This window comes from Coniosporium apollinis (genome assembly GCF_000281105.1).
Source record: "Coniosporium apollinis CBS 100218 chromosome Unknown supercont1.55, whole genome shotgun sequence".
NCBI classification, from domain to species: Eukaryota; Fungi; Ascomycota; class Dothideomycetes; genus Coniosporium; species Coniosporium apollinis.
This window is the reverse complement of record NW_006913317.1, coordinates 95,961-113,686: the sequence shown is the minus strand read 5'-3', so window position 1 is coordinate 113,686 and position 17,726 is coordinate 95,961. Positions and strand designations below refer to the sequence as shown.

Here is a 17,726-nt window from a genome sequence, read left to right as displayed (position 1 = left end):
ATTCGTGGTAAGCGCAAGGCGAGTATCCAATGCGTTGATGCCGACCGGTGACGGCCGTCCGCTATCTGTCTACTACTGACTGAGTGTTGTTCTATCTACTGTTCAGAACACCATCTAAATCCGGCAGGTGCTGCACGATTATTGCGAAGCGTTTCGAAGTTGCCGCTTGCAAACCTCAGCTCATATCGTCCGATGCTCTACATGGTTTTCGACTTGAGGAAGTTTCGGATCTTTGCGGTTTTTGGCGCCCGCCCTGATGCCAGCTTCAGCCGTTCATGGAGAAAGTCCGAGCTGACAACAGTCCGCACTTCAGAAGAACCCATGAGCCCCAGGATCCTCCATTCAAGCTGCTTCCCACCCCATTCCTCGAGTCGCTTACGGCTTGACTCCGCTATCACGCATCACTTTTTACAGATCCTTCATCGCGTTCACCGCTTAACCTTCTGCGCATCCCTATCCAACAGCTCTCTCGCAGCAATCACCTCCGCCTGTTCATACCCGTCCCAGCCACTCTCACCCGCGGCGTTCCGCCTGACTATCTCCGCCAACTTCGCGGTCGCCAGCTCATGCAGCTTCTCGATCGTAGCCAGCGACGGCGGGGCGAGGTCACCGAACTGGGGGTCTGTGGCCGCGGGGGCGGGTTTGGATGTCTTGGAGGGGAGGGAGAGGAGGCGGCTTGTTGTCTGTGGAGATGAACTGTTAGTGCTTGTGTCTGTAAAGACCGGGATTGTGGAAGGGCGGGGAAGTGGATGGGGGACGAACAAGCTTCAGGCCGTAGTAACCGCGCAGATAGTTGTCGCAGAGTTCAATGCTCCTGCAGAACCGGCGCATTGATTCGCAGAGCCCTTGCATGAGGTTTCCATCGTTGTTGGAGTTGGTTGCTAGACTCGATAGGTAGAGGATCTCGCCCATTCGCGCGTGGATCTGCTTCTGGGTCAGTTTGCTGTCGTTAAATGTACTTGTGATGCCTTTGAAGATGCTTGGTGAGGCGTACATTCCATGCGTTCGGCGTAATGAGGAGCACCTCCTCCAGGCTAAATATCGCTTGCGAGTATAGATTTTGTGTGAGGTATAGGTCAGCTAGCTCCGCCCAGGCTTCAGCATCGGTGGGTGAGGAATCCAAGAGTCCGACGAGCGCGGTGGTCGCGTCTATGGGTCTGTTCATGGCTTTGAGGAGGGCTACACGGCGTTTGCGGATGGGCTGGGGGTAATCAGCGGCGAGTAACAGAGCATGCTTCAGTCCTAGAGAAGACAAGAAGTGAGGAACGAACCATATTCGTCGGATCCTGCTTGAGTATCTCCTCATACCCCCGAAAGACAGCTTCCAAGGCCTTGTAGTCCTCGGCCACCGCCTCATCGTACATCCCCCGCAACGCCATCACGCGCTCGTTGCTTTCCCCGAAACGCTGCGTGAGCTTCTCAAGGCACATCCGCGCGGATCTGTCATCGCCGGTCCGTAGGCATGAAAGTAGGAGGTTCTCGTAGCCTATCCATGTCTCAGGAGCGTCTGACGCGGTCAAGAGAGAGAGCAGGTAAGGCAGTGAGGGGCCTGAGGATTGCTGGAGTATGCGGGGCGCTTGCTGGGACATGCGGAGGGCGAGGGCTGGGGGGACGGAGGGGGGTGGGTTGATCAGTTCGGCGGCCATTGCGGAAGGGTGCTGAGGTATTGAACGGCGGGTTTGTAGTCGCTGGATGCGCAGGCAGTTAGCTAGAAACGGAGTCGTTGGTGATTCCGGCGAAACTATATTGTTCCGTGGTGGAGGGAATTGTGACAATCACGAAGAGGTGTCATGAAGCTGTTCGGAAGTACCCGGTCCGTGCTCCTCTACCTATCCCGCCTCCCACCATGGTGTTGATGCACTTCAAAGGATATCGCCGTATTGTGGCTCCACGAGAGTTTGACAACAGGAGGGTCACTCAACCACTAGCCGCCAAAGATGACCTGAATCTGCGGAGCAAACCTAAAATGCTCACCTGCGACCGACGTATACGGCCGCCTGCCCCTCCACTGTCGACCAGCTCGCCCGCCAAGCACTCTATCAAACGACACTCTTCGCCGCCATGTTCGAGAAGTCGCTGTACGACCTCATTCGAGGCCTCCGCAACCACAAGGGCAATGAGCGGGCGTACATACAGGAGAGCTTGCGGGAGTGCCGCAGGGAGATTAAGAGCCAGGATATGGATCTGAAGGCTACGGCGCTGCTAAAGCTCACGTATCTGGAGATGTTCGGCCATGACATGTCCTGGGCTTCGTTCAATGTCCTGGAGGTCATGTCGTCGCAGAAGTACCCGCAGAAGAGGGTGGGGTACCTGGCCGCGGTTCAGAGCTTTAGGCCGGACACGGAGGTCCTCATGCTCGCGGAGAACCTCTTGAAGAAAGACCTGACCTCTCCCATGCCGACAACCATCGGGCTACCTCTCATGGCGATTCCGCACGTGATCAGTCCATCCATGGCCAACTCGTTGCTGTCCGATCTGCTCCCCCGCCTAACTCACTCACACGCCGCTATCCGAAAGAAGACTATTGTGACTCTGTATAGACTTGCGCTGGTGTATCCGGAGACCCTGCGGCCAGCCTGGCCCAAGATCAAGGATCGGCTTCTCGATGAGAACGAGGATCCGAGCGTAACGGCAGCCATTGTCAATGTCGTCTGCGAGCTCGGCTGGAGAAGACCGCAGGACTTCCTTCCCCTCGCCCCGAGGCTCTTTGATCTGCTTGTACAGGGCGGCAACAACTGGATGGCTATCAAAATCATCAAGCTTTTCGCCACTTTGACTCCTCTAGAGCCGAGACTCATCAAGAAGCTACTTCCTCCACTAACATCAATCATCAAGACAACGCCTGCTATGTCACTTCTATACGAGTGCATCAATGGGATCATCCAGGGTGGCATTCTAGAGGGCGCCGAAGGAACCAATGAGGGTGAAGAGATTGCGCGATTGTGCGTGGGCAAGCTTCGTGGTATGCTCGTAATCGAAGGAGATCCAAATCTGAAATATGTTGCGCTCCTTGCGTTCAATAAAATCGTGACATCGCACCCGCACCTAGTAGCACTACACCAGGACGTCATCCTAGCTTGTATTGATGATCCCGACATCTCGATCCGGATGAAAGCACTGGATTTGGTCGTTGGCATGGTCAATTCCGACAACCTTGTCGCCATCGTTGGAGGACTGATGCGCCAGTTACAAAACGCGCCGGCAGCATCAACAACAGATGATCCGGCTAATGATCGAGGGGCGAGCCAGGGAGTTGTGCCTGCTGCGGACCCGGACGATGAGGACGCTGAGGAATCTCTACGTCCAGCAGAGAAGCGATCGGATCAGCCGCCGCCCTTACCAGAAGAGTACAGAATCAGTGTTATCCGTCAGATCCTCGAAATGTGCTCGAGAGATACTTACGCTAACATCAATGATTTCGACTGGTACATTGAGGTGCTAGTGCAGCTTGTCAAGGTCTCTCCTTCGACAAAAGCCGTATTCGCTCCGGAGGAACCCCCAGACGTTGTTGCCACGGCACCGGGGCGGAGGAGTGACATCTCTTACGATGTGGGCTATGAGTTGCAGAATGTAGCAGTAAGAGTCAGGACGGTTAGACCAGAGGCTACTCAAGCTGCCGAATCGCTCATACTGTTCGACCGTAGGGAACAAATGTTTCCTGCGTCTGGCAACGGAGGCCAAGGAGTATTAGAGTCGGCAGCGTGGATGGTGGGAGAGTACGCCGAACATTTGATCAGCCCAGATGGAACTCTGACATCGCTCATGCATTCTTCTGCCATGCAGCTGCCGTCACACACCCTGGCAATATACATTCAGGCCATACCTAAAGTCTTCGCGACGATAGCTGGCGGCCAGCAAACATCCTGGTCTGCGGAGCGCAAGACCATTGTAATCCTTTTGATGGCACGGATCATCCACTTCCTGGAACCGCTGGCCACTCACCCGGACCTCGAGGTCCAGGAACGAGCCGTCGAGTATCTCGAGCTGATGCGCCTCGCATCCGAAGCAGCATCCGCTCAGGGAACCAGCACAGACGGCAGTTTCACAGACCCGCCACTCCTCCTAACCCAAGCCTTGCCCTCGCTTTTCACTGGAATGGAGCTGAACCCCGTCGCGCCGGGCGCTCAGAAAAAGGTGCCCCTACCGGACGCCCTCAACCTTGACGCCCCAATAAACCCCAACCTCTCATCCCTCCTCGCCCGCGCCGAGCGCGATACCCAAACCCTTTCCGAAGACGATGACATCTTCTCACTCTACAACAAACGCCCAACTCCCGCCAAACAGCCTACAGCAGCCGCTGACCGCCTCTCACCTCCACCCAAAGAAGCGCCCTCCTACCAGCGCGCCCCCCTCTCAGAAGAGCATCTCGACCCAGAGCTCATCGCGCGCAGAAAAGCGGAAAGGAGAGACCGGTACAAAGACGACCCCTTCTACATCCCGTCTGAGAACGAGCGTTCCCGATCAGAAACCTCGACGCCCTTCCACGCCATCCTGCAGAACAGCAACGGCGATGAGCTGGATCTCGATGCTATTCCGATTATGGACTTGAATCTCGACAGTAAGGGCCCCGGCAGTGGGACGGAGGGACCAAGGAAGTCTGGCACCGCCCGCGCGAGCGGGAAGAAGAAGCTTAGGAGGAAGGTCGAGATTATCGGGGACGAGACGCTCGACGCGCCGGATGAGGCGGCATCAACTAGCCTCTCGACTTCTCCGCAGCGGCCCGAACTAGTACGCCCCGCGCAGTCATCCTCGCGGGGCAAGAAGTCCCTGTTGGAAGTCGACTCGAGCGGGCTCGGCTCGCTGTCGCTCGACGAGAATGGAGGGGCAAGCAAGCTGGATATCGAGCGGCGCGAGGCAGAGGAGGCGGAGATGGCGAGGGCGTTGAAGGAGGTTGAGAGGCTGAGGCTGGAGATGCAGCGGGCAAGTGAGAGGATACAGGCGAGGGAGGATGAGGGGGAGGGCAGTTTGGTGAGGCGGAAGAAGAAGAAGGCCAAAGCTGCGGAGGGGCTGGGTGTTGGGGGCGAGGAGGGCAATGCGGAGGATGCTGGGGAGGCAGTGGTGAAGAAGAAGAAGAAGAAAAAGAAGCAGGCCAAGGAAAGGGAGGCCGGGGCCGAGGAGGGAGATGAGCCGCAAGAAGTCGTCAAGCCGAAGAAGAAGAAGAAGCGCCAGGTGTTGCTGGATGAGTCTGCAGCATCGTAAAGGGCATGTAGCGGGTCGATTGAGGGTAATGGCCACTACCGCCATTGACTTCTGTTCATCGGGATTTGAGTAACAATCTGCATTGCGGGCGTTTTGAGCGGCACCTGCAGGCGGATTGAGGCCGTAGCGAATTAAGAACATCTTCAACCCGTGCCGTAAGAGTGCAGGAGTCTACCGCCAATCCGGGCTGTGTAGTTTCGGCTTTTCAAGTTGGCGCTGAAGTGCATTTGATTATGGTAGAGGCGTTGAACGCGCTCCAACTCCCAATACTGAGATTCCATCACTTTCGCGTGGAGGATAGGATAGGGTAGAAGTAAAGCTGCCCGGTCTAAACACATGACTTGGGCGTAGCAGGGCGGCAACGTTCATTTCAGCCCTTGATATTTGTTCCAGAAACGCGCCTGCATTTTGTAGTGAGCAGCAGCGGAGCCATCATCGCAAAGGGAACAGCTCACAATTCAGAGTTACGGTACGGGGTTGTCAGGAGCGTAAGAGAGAAAAGTCAGCTACTGTGATGCCGACGCCGTCTATCCGCACCACGGGTATGTCTAGATCTATTATCACAAGCACCAACTCATGCAGCGCCCATGTTCTACTCCACCTTCTTTCCATTCAACACCGGCTTCCCATGCGCTTGCGCCTCTCTTGCCTGGCTCGGCATAAACACCGTTCTCTCCACCAGCTTTAGCGCCTCGTCCATAAATCTGCAGCCCGTCAGCATGTCGCGAAGAACCTCCATAGGCAGAGCAGTGACTCACATAATCGGAAAACTGATATACAGCACGGCCCGCCACTCATTCCAGTTCAGCGACACGATCGAGAAAAGGTTGCTCAGGAAGGGGAGGTAGAGAAGCGCGAAGTGCAGCGCCATGGAGAGGGTGATGGCGTAGACGAGAATCATGTTTGACCAGAGGGGAAGCGTGAGAAGGGATTCGCTCGAGGAGAGGGCGTTCATGGCGTTGAGCATTTCAATGACGACGAGGCTGGGAGAGGGTCAGTGAGTGGTGGATGTATGGGGGTAGGATAGGAATGGAAGAGTGCTTACATCGACAACGAAACTGTTGACGCAGACTTGGCCATATCATTCGAGAACATCTCGCAGCCGATCTCGGGGAACTGAGTCGAGCAGCTGTGGAAGTGTGTCTAGAGGGTCGTTAGCCTGCGTGTCCGCTGAACTGCTATCAAAGCGGTATAGCACTCACGAGCTGGTAAAATGATATCTGCGGCCCCTCAGGATTCCACATGAACCACCATGCGTAACCGAACACCGTCGCCGCCCCGACATACGTGCCAATGACCATGTACCTGAAGAACAGCCATCCACCCACCAATGCCTCATCACGCTTACGCGGCGGCCGTTTCATGACATCGTGATCCGGTGGATTGAACGAGAGCGCCGTAGCCGGCAGGCCATCAGTGACCAGGTTGACCCAAAGCAGCTGCACCGGAATCAGCGCTTCCGGCATTCCCGCCGCCGCAGTCAAAAAAATCGAGACAACCTCGCCGATATTCGACGAGATGAGGTACCGGATGAATTGCTGCGTGTTGTTGTAGATCGACCGGCCCTCCTCGACCGCGCTCTCGATGGTCGCGAAGTTGTTATCCGCAAGCACCATATCCGCCGCGAGCTTGGCGACATCTGTACCGGAACCCATAGCGACGCCAATATCCGCTTTCTTCAGGGCTGGCGCATCATTTACACCGTCGCCGGTCATGGCTACGACTTCGCCCGCGGACTGGAGAAGATCAACCAGCTTGGACTTGTGCGTGGGCTCTGTCCGTGAGAAGAGCGAAGCGCGCTTTACGGCTTCTAGCTTCTCGCTTTCGTTGAGGTCGTCAAATTGCCGGCCGGTATAGCTCTTGCCGGTGAGATCTTCGTCCGCTCCGAAAACGCCGATCTGGCGGCAGATGGTCTCGGCCGTGTTCTGGTTGTCGCCGGTGATGACTATCACGCGGATGCCTGCCTGTCGGCATTTGCGGATCGACTCTGCGACCTCCCGACGGGGCGGGTCTAGCATGCCAACGAGGCCGATCAAGGTCATGTTCTGCTCGAGCTGCATGTACTCCTTGGTCGTCTTGGCTCTTTTTGTGAGAGAGTTGCCAGAGATGTCGTCCACTGACGCTAGCGCGATCACTCGCAGGCCACGGTTGCCATACTCGATGATCTCGTCAGAGATCAGTTTCGACAGCTTGCGGTTTAGAGAAACCTTCCTCGCATTTCGCCCTACTAAAACATGCGAACATCGATCAAGTATCGACTCCGGCGCTCCCTTGACGAGCAGCCGCTGCCCAGCTCGACCATCCACAAGCACGGACATGCTCTTCCTGTCCCGGGAAAACTCATAGGTTGCCACTTTCGGCGCCCGGCTTTCGTAGAACGCGCTGGCATGGTGAAGCCGTTGGTCCGGGGATACGCTGACCAACGAGCCATTGGCAACCTCGTACGGCGTGCCAATCTTTTCAACCAGAACACGCAATGCGCCTTCTGTGGGCTCGCCAACAATGCTGTAGTTGCCGCTCTTCGGGTCGAATGATAGCTTAGCTTCGTTGCAGATAGCTGCGACCTCGGAAAGCTTCGCGACAGTCGCGAACGCAGCAGCGGGATTCTCAATGTCTTTGCCGCGGAAAGTGATAGCACCATCAGGGGCAAAGTTCGTCCCTTCGACATTAATCTCCTCGAGGCCTGAGCCATCTTCGTTGATGAACACAATCTTGTTAACGCTCATCTGATTCGTGGTTAAGGTCCCTGTTTTGTCGGAGCAGATGACGCTGCAGCTGCCGAGGGTCTCGACTGACGGAAGGCTTCGGACGACAGCGTTCTTGGCCGCCATTTTGCGCGTGCCCAACGCCAAGCAGGTAGTGATCACTACAGCAAGGCCTTCGGGTATTGCTGCGACGCCTAGGGATACAGCAATCTGGTTTAGTTAGCGATAGTGTCACATGCCGTCTCACCGTAGACTGACCTTGAGATAGTAAATCGCGCCCTTCATCCAGCTTCCGTGCGAAGGATCACTGAAGTTCTTGTAGTTGATAACCCACACAAGTATACAGATTCCCGTGATGACCTTAGCTAGCATATCCCCGAAGTCATTCAACTTCTCCTTCAGCGGTGTCGGCGCCGAAATTTGCGTCATGATACTCTCATGAATGTCTCCAATAGCCGTATTAGGTCCCGTCAACACGACCAGCGCATTCGCGTGCCCAGTGACCACCGTTGTCCCTGAAAAGAGCATGTTGGTCTGATCCTGCTTAACGGCATCCGGATCCTTGATCGCCTTTGGGTCCTTTCCAACACTCTCGCTTTCGCCGGTGAGGATGGACTGGTCCACGCTAAAACTGTTGCTCTGGATCGAGAGTAGCCTGCAGTCGGCTGGTATCCTGTCACCCACCGCCACGGTGACAACATCTCCTGGTACCAGCTCGTCTGCTTTTATGCGCTTGACAGATCCATCGCGGATAACCTTCGCTTCGTTTGCGGAGTACTCTTGTAGGGCTGCGATGGCTTTCTCGGCGCTGCTTTCTTGTGACACGCCGACGATGGAATTTAGTACTAGGATGGTGAGAATCTACACAAACGAATCGGTCAGACAGGATTTGAATGCAACACCGAGGCATCACATACCACCGCTGGGTCCACAAAGGCTGTCCAACCCTCTTCTTGCTCAAATAGCGCTAGAACGAAGGATACGGCGGCCGAGCCCAGGAGTATAAGGACCAGCTGGTCCTTGAACTGCTCAAGTATGAGCTGCCAGATTGGCGTCGGAGGGTCTTCCGGTATCGCTGAGCCATGGTTAGCATGGATGGTACTACAGCAGGTCAAGGAGAACTTCTACAGTTGCTGCCATATTTTTCCCTCGAACTCTTTAGGCGGTCTTCGGGAAGTCCCGTGTGCTCCGAGACATGGAAGTGACTGAGAGCCTCCTTCGGAGACTTGATATACGCATTATCCATCTCTTGTTCCCCGATGGTGTTGTATCTGGCGCACTCGGCGCAATCCTAAGTTTCGTCGGGATCGTGGAGGTGAAGGGTGGCTTTGTCAGCGGTTCCTTAAGGTAAAAGCGGCCGTATGGCTGTGGTCTGAATGAAACAAAGCGTAAAGGGCATAGAATAACCCAAGGAACGACTTTGTTGAAGAAGGGTTCTGAGAAAGCTGGGTGGTGGGTGCCCAGGTGGTATTGCCCCACGTTTGGTGCGCTGCATCAATCTGTCCTCTGGGGCTCTGCGGTAATCATGATAATTTAGACCCTGTATCCCTGCGTCAGATCCCCGATCCGCTCGGCAAATTCCGTTTCCGGTATCCCGTTTGCAGCAATCCTGCAAGCCAAGCTCAGGAACCGATGCAAGCACTGATCCGACTGATTGTAGTAGAGAACCTCACATCGTCTGTGTCTACGTTGCCATATGGGACGACCTGCTACTGGACATATGACATGCATCACTCATGCGGGCCTGACTGCCATTCCACCGTGATGTGTTATTCAGTACCTCTGGGGATAAATATGGCTTCGATTACACGCAAGCAAGTTGTGGTGCATTGAGAACGTTATGGGGTTAAGCTAGATTCCAGATTAGGGGTTATGAGTGAACAAGAAAGCATAGGAGAGTAGTGGTTGTTTAGTATTTGTAAGAGTTCGGGTTGAAAGCATGGCCTATACTTGGCCTCGTATGTTACCATCCGCATCCATCATTGACATAACGGGCAATCATAATTGCCCTCAACTCCAGCCAGTGCAGCTCCTTCGCTATGCTCCCTCTTGCAACAGAAACACAATAGCAACATCCCGCCCAGACCAACAGACAAAAAGCGAGTTTTACGCCATGCATAGAAGAACGTGCATCCTATTGGTATTGAGCTTGTACTCTATAGTCGTAGCTGAACGCTAGCCAACGCAAAAAAAGCAGTGCAGGCTCGCCCGTACGACAACGGCCGAGCAGCGGGCGCGAGGAGGTGACACGTTGTCGGAAGCCGAATCAGGCGGCGGACCAAGGGAAGGCCAAGAGCGAAACCGTGCTAATCAGGTGGACGGCGGGCTCACGGCTTCAGCGTCTTGGTGAGCGCAGTATTCAACGATGAGGCGCTCAAGGTCAAGAAGCTTGTACGGTTTGGTCATGAACCCCTTCATGCCAGCCTTTGCCGCTCTATCAAGCGCTCCATTAGTGACGTCTGCGGTTACTGCAAGAATGGTCGGCTTCTTAAATTTGTTGCCGTTGATGAACTTATCCATGCTCAGAATGCGCTCGGCGGCTTCGTACCCATCCATGTACGGCATCCATAGGTCCATTAGCACGACGTCGATGTGTTTGCCATCAACCCGATCCATGGTCATCTGGCGGACTGCGTCGGCCCCATCGTAGGCTTCATGAACGGCCGTGTAGCCGAGCTTGCGCAGCATGCTGACGAGCAGTTTCCGGTTGATTTTGTTGTCTTCGGCGACTAAGAACGTAAGGGGGTGCTTTTTGGCCAGCTGGCGATCGAATTCAACCTTCTTAGCAGACGTCCGGCGCGCATCCAGGATGCTTGGGCGGCGATCGCTTGGACCAGGACGCACGAGTGATGGTGCTGTCAGACGAGTAGCTGGTGCCGGTGAATGGATTGATTGCATGCGACGGCGATCTGCCAAGTCTTCTCGGAGAGCCCTGGAACCTGGAGGCGGTGTTTGGGGCGATTCCAACGCAGCTAGCACAGGAACAGATGGCGGTAAATCTCCATCAGCGGAACGCCGCGAAATCCGAGAAGGGGCCGGCGAGTTGAACGGTGAGCCAGGTCTGCTGCAAACATCGGCAGGCGTCACGGGAACCCGTATCTCGAAGTCGGTACCTCTGTTCGGACCGGAAGTTTCGGAACGCGTGCAGAATAGATCACCGCCGAGCTTCCGCGCCAAACCTTTCGCGACCAGCAAGCCGAGACCAAGACCTTCGCTTTGCCTGGTAAGAGAGTCATCTTCGCGGGAGAAAGCTTTGAACAGATTCGGCAAGAAGGCATCAGGGATTCCACAGCCGGTGTCTCTTACGTTGATCACAACGTACCGACTCTTGGGGCTAAGTCTCGCTGTAAGACGGATACTGCCTTCTTCGGTAAACTTGATGGCATTGAGGAAGACGCAGGAAATCATCTTGGCGAAGTCTTTCTCGTCGACTAGGTTACAGCACGGTCAGCCACGTCTGCGGTGCGTCTGTTATGGGAGAAGCCTTACTCAATACTGTTTCGGGCACACCGGCGCCAACGGACCATTTGATGATCTTCACTTTCTCAATGCCGCTAGGGCTTTGTGTTCTCACTTCAATAACCTCCCCGCCGTTTATTTCTCGGGCAATGGCTGATTGCGGTCTGCCTCCGACTTTGAGTGAGTCATTAATGACATAGTGCAGAACGTCCTGTAGGTTCGTATGTCGCAGGCCAGGCACGACGTTGTGCAGAGAGTGCAGTGATGGTGAGTCCGGTGTAGAAGCCCGGAATTGGTCAATCGACGCCGCGTATATAGTGCTTTGCGAGTCGAACGGTGCCGGGATGAAAGGGTTGAATTCGCTTGCCTCCGAAGGCGCATACTCTGAGTCGGTTGATGGCTGGTTTCGGAGAGTCCGTATCGATTCAGTAGCTGGGATCTTGGCAACGTTGCCGCCGTTGCAGTGCGTATCTTTCCTTTTCCGCTTGCTACCACGGAGCTGGTTAAACGTTATGTTGTTTCCACTAACCACAATATCCGGTTGTTTGTCTGGCTCCGTGTCGGGTAGACCATCTTCGTCATCGCATGACGAATGAGATTTTTCTGGGACGCCCATGTTCATGTCGTATGCGTGCACTACATTGTCTGCTGCCTCCACGGCGCGTCTTGAACTATCTGTGAAGGTCGTCAGCTTGGTATACTTGGATGTCAATTCAAAAAGGCAAAAGGATGCGAAGATCGACACGAGTACAGGTATGCTAGAGGGGCCGACCAGGATACCCCAATACACTAAGGATTATGAAGTCGCGCGACTGCCTCAGGTGCCCCTTGCTGAAGCACTTTGGTAACCGCGTAAAGGGTTCGTGAGAGGTGTTGCTGGAATAAAAAAAAGGGCTACGAAGAGCTTACCTTGTACCGTCTCAATGTTCTCCTTTAACGTTTCGAATACCTGCCGGACTCGATAGTCGTGCTGCTCCTCAGCGGCTTCTTGAACCGTAGCCAACATGACGTCAAGCATGCCTACAACACCCTGCATGGGCGTCCGTAGCTCGTGAGAAAGACTGCGCGCATATGGTTTGAGGGACTGCGCAACGGTAATCGCGTCATGCGGAACAACCCTGACCGGCTTTGAAGGTGGTGGCGCAGGCTTTGCGAAATCTCTTCCTTCAAGGAGGCGCTCAAGGATGATGTCCTCCAATGCATGACACAGCATCTCGATATAGCCCCAGCCAAGGGATCGATTTGCGGCGCCTTCGGGCGACCACATCACTCCGAAATGACCAACGCATTTGCCTTCTGCAAACAGGGGGACACCTATGTAGGCTTCGCCAGGTATTGCCAGCTGGTTCGGGTTGTTGACGATGAACTCATCCAGGCGTTCCGGAATGATGAAGACTTTGTCGTGTCGCATATACGCGCAAGGACATGAGTAAGCGTGGTATTTGAAATTCCGCGGCCGTAGCTCAATCTCCTTCCCGTCGCCAATGTAAAAGGCGGCTCCCATCAGACATGAGCCGGGCTCTCCAATTGGCGGCATCTCGACTGCAATGTTCTCGTCATCGACGAGAATTCTCTTCGAGACGAATGCATACTGAGCGCCTGTGATCTTCGCAAGGCCCTCGGTAAGAAGCTCCCAGAACGTTTCCGTATCGGCTTTCCGTAGATCTCCCTTGAGCTCTACGAGACGTTCGGCGGCATTGTTTTCGGCTAAGCGGTAGAGCTTTGAGAGCTCGTGTGTGAAGGCCTCGTGACCATTGTGGAGGACCTCACCAGGCGCGGGCAGAGCGAAGCATAAGGATTCCCTCCCAATGAATTCAGAGCATAGATGGTCGGCGCCCCGCCCGCCGTCTCTCATCTTCGGGCTCCTCCAGCGCGTTTGCTTCTCCTGTGCGGACCCGTAATCCGTATTGCCCAAAATCTTTTCGGAGGTCCTGCAGACTTGCGCAAACTCCAAAACTCTTAACCCTTTCGGCGGGGTAATTTCGCGACAATCCTAGAGCCAGCGGCAAGAACACCCCCTCTGGTAACAGCGGCTTAATATGCGACCCAGCAGTTCGCCAACTGCAAATGGCCGGCTAAGCAACACTGGCAAGCGATAGTTCGCAACACCTCGTAGGTCGAACGTCGATGGATCGGTCCGCAGCGGATGAAGGCGGTAGAGGGACTCGGCGCGGTAGAATGGCCCAACTGAAGGTACGTTGAAGTGTATGCTTCTGGGTGGAGGTCGTCGTGAGGAATCAAGGTGTGAGAGCGAGGGGTCTTTGAGGGATACTACTGCAAAGCCCAGAGCAAGGCAGACGTCAAGTAAGAAACGCCAAGTCGACCGAGTGGACCGGATTTTCGGCTCGTAGCGACCCAAATCCGAACCGTTTCTCAAGGACAGATCTCGGCCCAGCCTCAAACGAACTCTAAAGCTGTTGCTTGTTAGGACAACCACCTAGACGCGCGGTAGGCTCTCTAGATGCGGCCAGTGTCGGCAGCATGAAGCCTGCAGCCTGCAGCCTGCAGCCTGCACCCTACACTACAAACTCCCTACAGAAGGGTCCCTAGTTTATCAATTCCCACGATCCATCGCTCGGGGCTGGGTTTAACTAGCACGACCGCAATGGGCGCGAGGTTTGCGGTTGCTCCAAATGATGGACCGGGGCGCTAACAGAAGCTACTGGGGCCTGGAGCGGTCGAGAGCGTTAGGGCAGTTCATGGCGGAACTTGGCTCTCGTATGTCGTGAGCCTGTGCGTCCGAGACCCCCGGCTCGCCTTGTATGTCGGGGTTATCTAGATACCTACCTACCTAGAAAGTCCGTTGCTTCGCTTCGATCTACTCCAGGCACGACAGATTAAACCCTCCAGCTGCGGTTTATTAGGCATGTGCTGAGTGTGTGATCACGCATGAAAGCGCTGAGCTGCCGAACACCACCTCACCAGAATCATTTCACGGATCGGCCAAGTCATTTTAGGCAATCTCCAAACACTGCAGATCCAGCTCAGTTGCGACTGGATCACAACGGCAGCAGCAGAGATGCGGCAACATATTTTCTTGAATGCCCACGTGATGCTCCATGAGGGTTAAGCCGGCCCCGGGCGCCTTGCCGGAGATCGCTCTGCCCTGGATCGATAGCCTTAGCCAATTGAAGTGTATCGACTGCTCAACTAGGTAGGTGCTCTGTTCCCATAACTACATCACGTCAGATCGCACTGGAGATGCATGACGTTTTGTTGCCCTCAACAGCAGAAGCTCGAACGGACAGCTATCGTCGTAGGAGAACAACGAGGCCGACTTGTTGCATCACCTCCACTGCAACGCTTGTGAAGCTGTAGTTGCGTCAAGGCGAGCATCCGCTTGAAAGCTACTAGTGCATCCTTCCGAAGCGTCAGAGCATTGCTTAAACCCGTGTCAAAAACCCCGGCGGCAAGACAGATAACGTAGTTGTGAGGTGTTACTCAACCCAATGGTGTGGCTCATGGCCAGCCTTACGGGAATAACGACGCGGCGCAGATACGTAGGTTGTGCCTGAGCCTCTCAATCCTTTCGGTTCCGCACTGCTCGATCCATGTGCAATTGCTCACTTACTCTGAAGCTTTAAGGAGACTTTCACGGAGTTCATATTCTTTTGAACAGGATAAACACTTGTCCCGGCCATCGGCTGTACTCTTCAAGGCTCTCACCAGCGCATGTCCAAGCCACGACGCACAAAATGCAATCGCGGCTGGCACCAGATCTTTTCAAGCGGTAGGTATCTTAATCTGTATCCGTGAGTCTGTTCCAGAATAGACCCTTGTGGATTATTAGAACGAAGGATCTGGACATGCACTCAGCTGGGCCAGACCCTCGAGAAGCCTGCGCTAGTGGCTGCATGCCATCTCAAGCTCAGGCATTACAGAATCTCCCTTACGTTTGCCACCTGCACCTGCATGCGATTCCAATCTCTCCATGCTGCAAAACAAGATTCCTAGGTCACTCCAAATTCCCCGACTGGCTCGGTGGCCGTTTCATCCTCCCGTCGCCATCCAGGCTACCTGCCGGACCGGTTACCAGAACACTTCCCGCGGCTCTTCCGTCTCACAACATACGTCTCGGCCTCTATCGACTCCCCGAAGTTCCAGAGCACGAGGCTTTTGAGCCGCATCTGGGCGTGGCCATACCTGCACGACAGAGAGTCAAGGTCGGCCTGTGGAAGAGCTCGTGCGCAAGCTTCCGACAACTTGCTCAGAAAGAACATCGGGCTTCCCTGAACATCATGGGCTTTGTTTGTCGGAGCGACGACGTTGGTATGCATGATCCACAAGTACGAGCGTACAAGGAGTTTCTCTTTTGATTGTGTTCGATAGCCTCAGGTTCTACTCCTGCTGGCACTGGGACTTCGATCATGAGGCGTCGCGAACGGTCCACATCCATTAATTGCTCGCATTAGGACAGCCGCTACCAGGCGAGGGTGTATTCTGACTATTGGAAAATCCAGTGCACCACCATCTTCCCCCAGAAAGAGCCTGTGGTCTAGACGTCCGGACTGTAGCGTGAGAGCCAACGCTTGCTAAAGAGGAATTGATCAGACCCAGACAGCTCTCCATGCAATTCGTTTCGTGACGTAGAGTGTGTCTAACGGTAGGAACAACTCCGCCAGCTACTCTAATCAGGCATTCATGAAAAGACTCACATCTTGGCTCGGTAAATTGCCAGAAAAATGTGACACTTTTCACGAATCTGTAATTACATTCGGGATTGGCCCTACCCTTCCACTGGATACAAAGATCTCTCGCTAGCTTCGCAGTCCCCTTTTTTTGACCAAGAAAGGCCTCATGACGGCAACAGCCAGAGCATCCAGTACAGATACGGAGCACTGTAAGGAGGTCAAGCTGCGAGTAAAGCATTGGGACCGGACTGTGGCCTGTATCCCACGAGCTGCTACCTGTAGCAACACGATTACCACCTTGCTTCGGCAGTATGCCCTCCTGCGCAAGCTGGCGCAAGAGCAATGACACTGTCAAGTGTTCGCTGAGCCATTCTCATGCGGTAGCTCCAGGGGAGGCTTTTCGGATGTATCAAGCTTGGGTAGAGCATCGGAACCTTGATAGACCTGTGTATCTTCCAGCTCTTGCGAGGTTTCTTGCGGGGTATCAACTGGCGTTTCGACACTTCCAGACGGACTCTTCGGTTCTTTATGACGTCGGGATACATCAAATGCGATTGCGAGAAGCAATGCTGCTCCGATCGCTCCGCCGATACTACCACCGACGATAGCACCTCTGTCTGAACCTTCTTGTGGAATACTCTCCGGAGGGGCCTCGGTTTGAGTAACTAATTGCTGGCGGGGTTGTTCCGATGTCGATCAATCATTTCGCGTCATCTGTTGATGTCTGACATACCGAAGAGGCTGGCCAACCCGTCCTCGTCCCAAGATGGGTACTGAGAACTGCAACAGTCGGCGTAAATCTCGTAAGGTACATAGCATTTTACTTCTCTTCGTAATGCTGCTGTATGGTTGCCGGTGGTTCATATGGCCCAGCACTAGCATTGTACTTTTCGGTCCATTTCGACACAGTCACGTCGAATGTTTTCATCCCGCTCACCCACGGATCCTACTCATAATGCCAAGCGCCGTCGATGGAAGGATTGTTCCCCCCAACCACGAGTAATTACCAATTGCTAATGATCCCGCAAGCAGCTTTTGTTCGGCGCTTGTCGATAGCCCTCCCTGAACGGAACCAGGGGAATGACGGTATGGACAGGATACAAACGTCGCGAAAACCTTCGTCAAGAGCATTGGCCCTGTCGGAACCGTAACTGTTCGATCCGCCATAGATAAAACTGGGCCAACGTCAGAACAAGCTGCTCGGAGCTAGGTCACTCACATCTCGAATGAACCGTTGTTCGCTGCGGATGCTCCAACCATGCAGAAAAACTCTCGGCCGGGCGGAGTAGTTGTACCGGCTGCTACTCGGGCGTTCTGGTGATACCATCTCTGATTGCCGATATCGTATATTGCGATGTCCGTCATCTTTACCAAGGCAGTTCCCTATTCGTACTCATAGTGGTCGGATCTACGTGCAGAGCCTCCAATGACGACTACAATGCCAGCTGTTCCATATTGAGGAATGTTTTGTGCCTGAGCTTTAACGGAGTAACCTTTTTCTCATACAGCAGTTGAGCTTGCGTTGGTCCAGCTGTTGTCCGCAAAGCCATGTATGATGAAGCCTGGCAACGGGATATTTGACCCAGCTTACGTTCATTGGCTAACCGATAGCCCATACCGAGGAAAAGAGCTCTTCCGGACTCTGAGCCGTTGCGGCGCCGAAGTTTGGCGATACGACACTATCGTTGGCTATTGGAGAAGCTTCACTCCGCTATACTGCGCTACCAGAACC

General features: G+C 54.4%; 4 protein-coding genes across 4 annotated transcripts; 1 reads left to right on the top strand and 3 right to left on the bottom strand.

Annotated features, from left to right (window-relative positions):
• Positions 1-428: 428 nt before the first annotated feature.
• Positions 429-1,646, bottom strand: W97_08547 (uncharacterized protein; the record flags this gene model as incomplete). Its single annotated transcript, XM_007786316.1, has 4 exons — positions 429-683; positions 763-924; positions 995-1,201; positions 1,272-1,646. 4 exons carry the CDS (start codon positions 1,644-1,646, stop codon positions 429-431), a joined length of 999 nt encoding a protein of 332 aa, XP_007784506.1.
• Positions 1,647-2,061: 415 nt separating this feature from the next.
• Positions 2,062-5,199, top strand: W97_08546 (uncharacterized protein; the record flags this gene model as incomplete). The annotated part of the gene is made up of 1 exon (XM_007786315.1): positions 2,062-5,199. The coding sequence occupies one exon, from the start codon at positions 2,062-2,064 to the stop codon at positions 5,197-5,199; it is 3,138 nt and encodes a 1,045-aa protein (XP_007784505.1).
• A 592-nt stretch (positions 5,200-5,791) lies between these two features.
• W97_08545 (Ca2+ transporting ATPase, sarcoplasmic/endoplasmic reticulum) lies at positions 5,792-9,150 on the bottom strand (the record flags this gene model as incomplete). The annotated part of the gene is made up of 7 exons (XM_007786314.1): positions 5,792-5,903; positions 5,958-6,182; positions 6,245-6,342; positions 6,402-8,114; positions 8,163-8,765; positions 8,822-8,979; positions 9,033-9,150. 7 exons carry the CDS (start codon positions 9,148-9,150, stop codon positions 5,792-5,794), a joined length of 3,027 nt encoding a protein of 1,008 aa, XP_007784504.1.
• A 1,064-nt stretch (positions 9,151-10,214) lies between these two features.
• On the bottom strand, positions 10,215-13,218 carry W97_08544 (uncharacterized protein; the record flags this gene model as incomplete). The annotated part of the gene is made up of 3 exons (XM_007786313.1): positions 10,215-11,335; positions 11,394-12,038; positions 12,273-13,218. 3 exons carry the CDS (start codon positions 13,216-13,218, stop codon positions 10,215-10,217), a joined length of 2,712 nt encoding a protein of 903 aa, XP_007784503.1.
• Between the last annotated feature and the right edge of the window lie 4,508 nt (positions 13,219-17,726).